This window comes from Anabas testudineus, chromosome 1, assembly GCF_900324465.2.
Source record: "Anabas testudineus chromosome 1, fAnaTes1.2, whole genome shotgun sequence".
Classification (NCBI taxonomy): Eukaryota; Metazoa; Chordata; class Actinopteri; order Anabantiformes; family Anabantidae; genus Anabas; species Anabas testudineus.
The window spans coordinates 3,535,314-3,544,263 of record NC_046610.1 but is presented as its reverse complement, the minus strand read 5'-3'; the positions used below and the strand labels follow the sequence as shown (position 1 = coordinate 3,544,263).

At 44.5% G+C, this 8,950-nt stretch overlaps 1 protein-coding gene across 2 annotated transcripts; it reads left to right on the top strand.

The window, feature by feature from the left end:
* The first annotated feature begins 1,368 nt into the window (after positions 1-1,368).
* Positions 1,369-8,255, top strand: LOC113162601 (E3 ubiquitin/ISG15 ligase TRIM25-like). Of its 2 annotated transcripts, none has more exons than XM_026360827.1 (9): positions 1,369-2,567; positions 3,095-3,190; positions 4,005-4,085; positions 4,346-4,498; positions 5,242-5,401; positions 5,601-5,639; positions 6,140-6,220; positions 6,613-6,690; positions 7,377-8,255. In XM_026360827.1, the coding sequence occupies exons 1-9, from the start codon at positions 1,968-1,970 to the stop codon at positions 7,928-7,930; spliced, it is 1,842 nt and encodes a 613-aa protein (XP_026216612.1). In that variant the 5' UTR covers positions 1,369-1,967; the 3' UTR covers positions 7,931-8,255. The 2 variants fall into 2 exon arrangements, with proteins under 2 accessions (XP_026216612.1, XP_026216613.1); XM_026360828.1 differs by having other exon boundaries at positions 1,370-2,567; positions 6,143-6,220.
* The last annotated feature ends 695 nt before the right edge of the window (positions 8,256-8,950 follow it).

Genomic DNA, 8,950 nt, shown 5'->3' with positions numbered 1-8,950 from the left:
GTTCTCACTTTACATCCATCTTTCCATCCCTCCCCTCCGTTCTCTAGGTCCCTCTCTCGCTCTCTCCGACTTCCACTGACCAGCTGCTTTTCTTTCCTCCACCCTCCACCACTTCCCAGCCCACGGAGGACCAGCCAAAGCCACCCCGCCCTTCACAGTCCCGCAGGTAAACCAGAGACGCCCAGGGCACACCCTGGCTAGGAAAGGCCCAGGATCGCCTTACGGCCTACCTGAAAAGGGTCCTTTCTAAAACAGCGAGTACATCACAGCCCCACTTTCAACAAAGGACCAGGGGGAGTCAAGGGACCAGACCCCCTTTTCAGGGCTTTGTCTGTCCGCCTGCCCTGAGCTCTGAGTCAGATAGAGACTTGGAATGCAGTCAAGAACTGGGATTAGAGAAACATCACAAGTGAGAAAGTCATAAGATCAAGAACTGCAAGAGATGTTTTTATGCCTTTTAATACTGATAACGATAAGGCAAATGTCATAAAGCTTTTAAAAACAGCACATATACATAATGACAACAAGACCTTATGGCCCATATAAATGTGAATTTAATTGGATTAAAAGGAAAAGCTTGTTTTAAATGTCTGGCTCAGACACATGGTTTTTCAGCTGCATTTTACTGTATGAATGAAAATAAACAAATACTACTGCTAAAATAACCCGTACTAGAAATGAGCCATCGTAGCACATTTCCAAAACAGCATTTACTGGTACAGTGCAGTGTGTCCTTATTTTAGCTCATAATTTAGATCATCCTGTCAGTGTATCAGTGCATTTGAGAGACATGCAGCACTAATCCTGGGCTCCACAGAGGAAAACCACTTGACTCCACAGGCAGATAAAGTGACCTGTGTAAGTGCATGAGAGAGAGAGAGAGAGAGAGCGAGTCAAATAAAATTGGTGGAATGTTCCTTTAATAAGTGCAGCTTTAGGGAACGCCCAACCCCTAAAAGAATGTATGTTGTAATATCCCAGGACGTTGTGAGCTGTAAAATATAATGTGTGCTAACAGAGGTGCTAACTCTGGCATCCTGTGGTTTTAGGGCCTTCAACCCTCTGATAACAGTGGAAGTGTTGGATTAGTTTGTTCATCGGGATATGTAAGTGAGTGTTTCTCACTGAACACAGAAATGTATTTCACTCCTTATTGCAGTCTTGCAGTGATACTGATGCAGAGTATTTGCATCAGCAGCCTCTTGCTGCAGCTGACACCCAGTCAGCTCTGTCAACGTGATGAAGAGTCCGGTCCTTCAGGGGAAATGCAGCATGTTGCCACTGGATGTCAGTGTAACCATACTCACAAACAGCAGGTTTAGTGATGGGAAATTTAAAGATCAACACTTTTATCCAGAGCAGATCATTTTATATTTTTCATTTAAAGCTTCTTTAAGCTTTAAATTATAGAAAGTGTAATTTAGTCACCACGACCCAGAGGTAACATATAAAGACATGTAATAAACAGACAAATAGCTTCTATTTAAACCACAGTGACAAATTAAAATAACACTTTCAAGTCTCATTTTTGGTTGTTATTTGAGTGTGTATCCTGTATCAGTATCATCACCGTTTAACAAATGGAAATTGGCTGCATACCTTAAAAAATATGAAGAAATAAAACCAAATGTTGCTATTTGGAGGGAAAAAACTGAAAAACATTGAATTAAACTAGTATTTAATTTCATTACATTTTGGTTTATCTTGAACAAGTCGGCATTTGTTGGAATAAACTCACTCTCTCTAGTTCAACTCCTTCCTTAGTGAATTAATTTATAGTTTCCAGTACCACACTTTAAAAGCAGCGTCCACAACATCACCTGTGAGACAAGACTCAGGGCAGCAGAGGAGGAACCACTCGTGGTTCCTGGCACCTCCCCTTAGAACCGAGAACCGAGGACCGAGGACTGAGGGAAAGACCAGCAGCTGGTTCCGCAGCTGGTTCTGCAGAAGCTCCGACCTCACAAATGGCCCAGGCCAACATTTCGGTGATGGAGAACCAGTTCAGGTGTCCCATCTGCCTGGACCTCCTGAAGGACCCGGTGTCCATTCCCTGCGGACACACCTACTGCATGGTGTGCATCAACAACTACTGGGACCAAGCGGAGTCGGGGGAGTGGAGCTGCCCCCAGTGCCGGGAGACGTTCCGCCCTCGGCCGGTGCTGCGGAGGAACACGGTGCTCTCCGAGGTGGTCGACAAGCTCAAGCTGAGCGACATGGTCGCCTCTCCGGAGCTCTACCAGGGGGGAGTCGGGGAAGTTGCGTGCGACTTCTGCCCGGCGCAGAGCGCGCTCAGAGCGGCCAAGTCGTGCCTCGTCTGCCTGGCGTCTTTCTGCGAGCTCCACGTCCTGCCGCACCGGGAGGTCGGCACCCTGCGGCGGCACAAGCTGGTGGCCGCGGTGGAGAGCCTGGCGGAGCGGCTGTGCGCACAGCACCGCCTGGGTCTGGAACCCGCGGCGAGCGGCGCGGACGCGGAAGCCGCGGGGGAGTGGACCGGGGACTGCCTGCTGTGCGAGGCGGACCAGGAGGAAGCGCGTAATGTGGACACCCAGAGAGCCAGGAGACAGGTACACGGAAACTTAGTCCATATCAAGGAAGGGAGGAAAATCTGTGTAGCTACACAATGTGCACTGTCAGGGATGAAGTTTTATAGGTTCATGCAAAAACTCATTTAAAGAGCTTTAGAGGATCCACAGCTACAGGAACACTGAGGAAGATGACCTCAAACTCTTAGTTTAATCATAAATCATGATTCTGAATCTCATTCATTCATATAAATCCTTTACTTCATCTATATCAGTCCATTGTCAGTGGACTGCAGACAACGTACTGAGGTGTAACTGCACCCTGACAAACCGGTGCCAGGACACTGGAGAAACCTTGTTGTCTTGTAGGTGCTTAATAAACATTAAGTGTACTGGACTTACAGCAGAAGAAAGGCTGTAATGACCAAACTAAGATCGACTCAAACAGAAGCACCAGTAATAAAAATGGTAGATGATACAGTTCTGTTTACATTAGAGCTCTAATTACAAACTAAATCACTGAGAGTCCGTCTGTCTCTGTCTCGTCTCTCTGTCGCCCTGTTTGGCAGCTCCAGCTCCAGGACGCTCAGAGGGTGGTTCAAGGGAGGATTCAGAGTGGAGAGAGAGAGGTGGAGGAGTTTCAACAAAGCTTGGAGTCCCTGAAGGTAACACACACACACACACACACACACACACGTTTAGAAGTTATTCGTAAGTTTGAAAGCACCACCGCTTAGTCAACATTAGTCTAAACGACGCTCCTAACTTCCTGGAACACCTGGTAAATACCTGTAATACAGGTGTTGTTAGTGTGCAGTAGTCCTCTCCCTTTTTGGACTAACTTGACTTTATACATCATTTCTATTACAGTGTTTATTCTGTGTTTAGTCACCACCATGAAGTTACTGTATCATAACTTTTTATTACATTTAAACGTGCTATTCCAGTTGAATTCAGTTTTATTTGTAGAGCTCAACATTACAACAGAAACCAATCATGTCAAGGAACTTTACAGTGAAACTGGAAAGACCTGAATCAGGATGTTATACAGTGATTATGCAGCTTATTATAGTTATTCTAAAGCTGATTAAGTATCGTATGAGACTCTAGCTGTGTTCTTTGTGACACCAGTATTTTGCTCTCAGCGGTGGATTATTAATTGTGCCCAGTGATTAAGTTCTCAGCACGAGTTCCTACTCCACAGCCTCCTCTGTAATGTCAGACGTGCATACTTCCCTCTGCGTCGCCTGTGTCCGCCTTAAACAAAGTCTCACAAAGCCTCAAACTCCACTAAATCAGTTTCTGTTGCACAGCTGATTTAAGTTCCTGTCTACCCATCCCGTCTTCCAGGAAAGCGTCTTCGTCTCCTTCCCGGAACCATGAATTAGCGCTGTGAAACCTCAGGCTGAAATCTACCTTATATCAAATATTGGAAATCAGTTTGTCTTGACAATCTTATTCTATGTGTGCGTGTTTCAGGTGTCGGCATCTGCTGTACTGGAGGACAGTGAAGCTCTGTTTGCAGATATAGCTCTCCGCCTGGAGAAAACCAAGACAGAGGTGAGGAGCAGGAGCTAGAAATATAGTATATGGTATAGTAATGATGTAAGAGTGATAGTAAGAATTACTGCAGTCCTGTTAGAAACCATAACCAGACTTTAGGAGGATCCGCACACACCTAAATGAAAAACAACCATCAGATATGCAGCTGCAAAGCCCCACCGCCTCCTTTCACATCATTGTTTGTCACTTACGTGGTACTTGGTGCATACTAACACTGTACGCCTCTTAGGATTACATCATCTACATGTGCTCTGTAGGTTCGAACGAGGCTGGAGGCGAAAGAGCGAGCAGTGGTGGGGAGGGCTGAACGTGACATAGAGATGCTGGAGAAAGATCTGGAGGAGCTGAGGAGCAGAGATGAGGAGATCAGTCAGCTGCTGCAAACAGAGGACAACGCACATTTCTTACAGGTGAGGGGAAGAACGGTGAAGGGTGTGGGGGTGCAATCAGTTTTAAGCCACGCTATTAGTTGTTGTCTTCAATTAAAACTTGCACACAGTGCTTGCTGAGATTTCTATTTATTTTACTCATTGATGCTCAACATAAGAGAACTAATATCTCCAGATTCCTTCCTTCTTCAAAGGAACATGTCAGACAAATCAAGGCATCATCAGGAAGTTGAACCACACTAGTCGAACACGTCTCATTGTCTCCAGCATCACAGTAAACAAACGGGTAGAAAACACTCCACAGTCTTGGATTACCGCCCTGTCTTGAGCATTACCTGTCTCATAGACAGAGCTGGCTACGGAGGGGAAATGGATACGTTTTACGGCTGCATGGCTAAACTAATAATAACGTTAACACTACTGAACAGGACACTCGAGTGTCTCTGGCACCTTTAACTTTATGAAAAGACAACTAATGCATTAGCAGTCCTTCCATCTGATACTTACCCATGACATCTAATGCATCCTGGAGGCCAGAAGAACTCACCAGAGTGCCCACCAACATAGCTCCTGAGAGATTATTCTGTGGAAGAGTGGATGAAGAATCGCTGAGAAGAGAGGATGAGTCAGCAGTGAGCAGTGGAAAAAGACAGAACCGTCCTAAGTGCTTTTTGAAATGCAGTTGACCAGCTAATTAAATCAGGAGGGTGGGCTGGAGATGATATGCAGGCTCTATTTTCCACTCTTTCTCTTTATTGACTCAGGCGGCTCCACTACTGTGCATCCCTCTCACCGCTGGCAGGCACTGCAGGACCCTCGGCTTGCCCTCGGAAGCCTTCAGTGGGGCCAGGAGAGCGCTGTGCCACCTCCGCAGCCACATTGAGGAGGTCTGCAGGGAGGAGGTGGACAAGATCAGCCGTGCAGGTGTAGCAGAAAACTGACAGACAATAAAGATCATGTGATAAAGTGTAAACTAATAAATACACTAAATACTCACACGTGCAGGCACTCACTGCTCGGACAAATTAAAGGTTTGAGTATAGATCAATGGTGGATGGATAAAGTTGATTTGTGTGTACAAAGTGTGAAATGCTGAAGTTTAACGCTACAATTTCTCTTCCAGTTAATGAGAACTTTGTGACTGGTGAAGAGTGTGTCAAAGGTGAGCCTAAGAAACATGACCCACCCACACACACACACACACACACACTGTGACATGTCTGAGGTGACCCATTTTTACCAGGCTGCAGGTTTTGACACGACATTTAACACTGCGAGAGACAGTGGATGTGTTAATTATTGATGCTTAAGAGCACAGAGTGATGTCTAATACAGCACCGTCCGGCTGATCTCCAGTTCTGCTCCATCTTGCTAATATGATAAAGAACATGGCAAACGTGCCTGCTAAACATCAGCATGTTACTGATGAGATGAGGCTCATGGAGCCACTAGCATGACTGTAGATACATCGTTTTGTTGCTCTTTATGAGCTGTAGCTTCTTTGGAAAACATGTTTTTGTTTGTTTGTTTGTTTTTTTGCATTGAAAATATAAATACATTTAAAGCAATTTCATAAAAACACCTATTTATTTAGCTTTTTTTATTGGTATTCTTGAGATTTTCAAAAGTATATAAAATACCGTTCATGTCCATTGCATTGAGGAGGTGGCAGAAATGTCAGTGTGGAGAACGCCAAACCTCAACAAACCCAACAGACACCATCTGCAGGGCGACAAAACAGAGGTAGGTGGGAAAAAAGTGCATTTATTTTTGGTGAACTGACCCTTTAATTTTCTTTGTGACTGAGTTTGATGTTAGCTTTAATCTGGTCAAAATGGGAAAACATGAAAAACTATTTTATATAATCTGGAAAAGTTTCAAGGTGCTTTGTGAAGATTTATACTCAATTGAAAATTATTTCTTTCCCACTTTGTGAACACTCTGTTCCAGCTCCTTCCTCACTTTTAATCCATACTCATTTATTTTAGTGTGTGTTCTTTCTACTGTACTTTATCCTTTCACTTTTGTCTTTTCAGTCTTAGAACAACTCTTATTAAGTTTATAGAAAAACTAATATTTTTTAATAACTTTTTTTTTTTGTTTCAACTTTTCAATCCCACCTCTTTTTTTTCCAGCGCTGCCCGTGTCGTTCCCTTTGTCTGCTCTGTCTCTGCAGCCGGCTGATCAGAGGATGAGAGCAGCTTTCCTCAGGTGTAAGTACTACAACACAGGTCTGTTTCATCATATCTTTCTTCTTTTCTGCCCCATCTGTCTTTTCATTTGATTTTTATTTTTACCCTTGCATGTCATTCCCTATCTTTCTCTGCCACGTCCTCCTCTCTTTCATTCCTTCTCTTTTTCCATCCTTTTCTCGTCTCTCTCTGCTCCTAGTTCACCAGACAATGAGATTCTTGCTGGGAAAAGTGAAAGCTGGATACTCCATCAGTGATGGATGGCAGTTATACTGTATTTATGACATCCAGGTCTGTCATTAAGACCAGCACCTTGTCTAGAGAGAAACAAGCAAACTGACAGGATGACAGCAAACCAGCACCTTGTTAGGAATGAATAATTCATTTGGTCAGAAGAGGATTAAGGCCGTACGTGTCAGGTGTCCCCTCTGTGCCAAAATGTCAGCTGAAACACTGGACAGCTTAACATCTGTTGGTCACATGTGCCTCAATCAGATCTGGATGTCAGATGTCAGGGTTTTACAATGTGAAACGCTTCCTAAGACTCTTCCACAGTTTACATAAAAGAGAAACAACAACAAGCATAATACATAAATACATTTATACCAAAGTAAAAAAGCATCAGTCAATCATGAGTCGACTGCTGATTGTTATATTCACAGAACATTGGTGAAGTCAGTCTCGTTCTCTCTTCCCGTTCCCTCTAGTTTCGTGTTGTCTGTCTTTGGACCTGGATACAGCCCACCCTACTCTGGTTCTCCTGGAGGGGTGCCAGGGTGCCCACTGTGGCGAGGAGCCCCAGTCCTACCCCCCTCACCCCCAGCGATTTGATTCGGTGGCCCAGGTCCTGTGCAAGGAGGGCCAGTTTGGTGGCGCCAGCTACTGGGAGGTGGAGTGGAGGGGCGGAGGATGGATTGACATCGGTGTCACCTACCGCGGAATCGGACGCAAAGGAGGCGGAAAGCCCTGCCTCCTGGGACGCAATGAGAACTCTTGGCGGCTGAGGTGTACACACACTGGATATGCCGCCTGGCACGACAATCGAAAAACCACAGTGGCTGCACCGCCCTGCCCGAGGATCGGTGTGTTCCTGGAACGGCAGAAAGGAGCTCTGTCCTTCTACAGTGTGTCGGACACAGTGGTGCTCCTGCACACCTTCCGCTGCCCGTTCTCTCAGCCGCTGTACCCGGCCTTCCGCCTGGATCTGGACTCCACCCTGATCATCTGCCCCCAGGAGGCCAGCAATAGAAACCCAAGCTAAACTCTGCCCCTCCTTCATTTAACCACTGCAGAAAAGGGCTCTTAACTCTGCTCATAAAGATGAACACTAAAAACTATGAATGTAAAGGTGGCAGGTGCATCAACATCAGGAAGAAGCAGCACAATCCAGAATCAAACACTTAACTTATTTCCATCCATCTCACTTCTTCAGCCTCTGTTGACAAAAACAGATTCTCTTCCTTAAACCTGTAAACTGCTCTTTGTTATCACTGCCTCTTGACAGTGTACGTTATGACTTGTCGTAGTAGGAAAAGCACAAAGTTTTTTATTATTTAGCTAAATATTAGGATTTTGAAATGATATAAAATAATTCAGCCATTGTGCTTCTGCATCTGTGTCATGTCAAAGTGTCGACAGTGAAAAGTGAAACCTGAGAAAGCCGTTAAACTATTTTGAATTTTAATCTGATAATTCGGGCTAATTTCGAAGGAGGTTATTGCTCCTTATTTGTCTTATAGGTTATCAGAGGATGGTTTCATTCAGCTCCCCAGGCTGAATATTTTGTACCTACATTATCCTAAATGTTTTTCTTTTGACCCACCTTCCATGTTTTTAAGCACATTTAAGGTTTTTTGATGGGGGTTTGGTGATGGGATGGTGGGTTTAAGTGTATTTCTGCAACTTTAAACTGTTTACTTGGATAAGACGAAGTCAGATTGGGTGTTAAATGTGAGAAAAACATATTAGAACAAGAACTTGAACACTAAATTCTACCAGTGCTTTACTAGACCCGTTTACATCTAGACACAGTTTGATTGTAGCATAACAAGGGACAGAGGACGTTTGCAGCACTAAGACTACGTTCACATTCCAGGCCTTGATGCTAAATCCCAATGGTCTGGAAGAATACAACACTGTATGTATGTGTGGTGGCCATTCTCCCTAATCGTATTTCTGTCTATTTGCTTCTTATTGTCTTTTACCATCTGTTGTTTTTCTTCATTTAAGGCACTTTTTTTGTACAATGGTTCCAGTAAAGTTTTCGTTTTTTGTGCCTGTC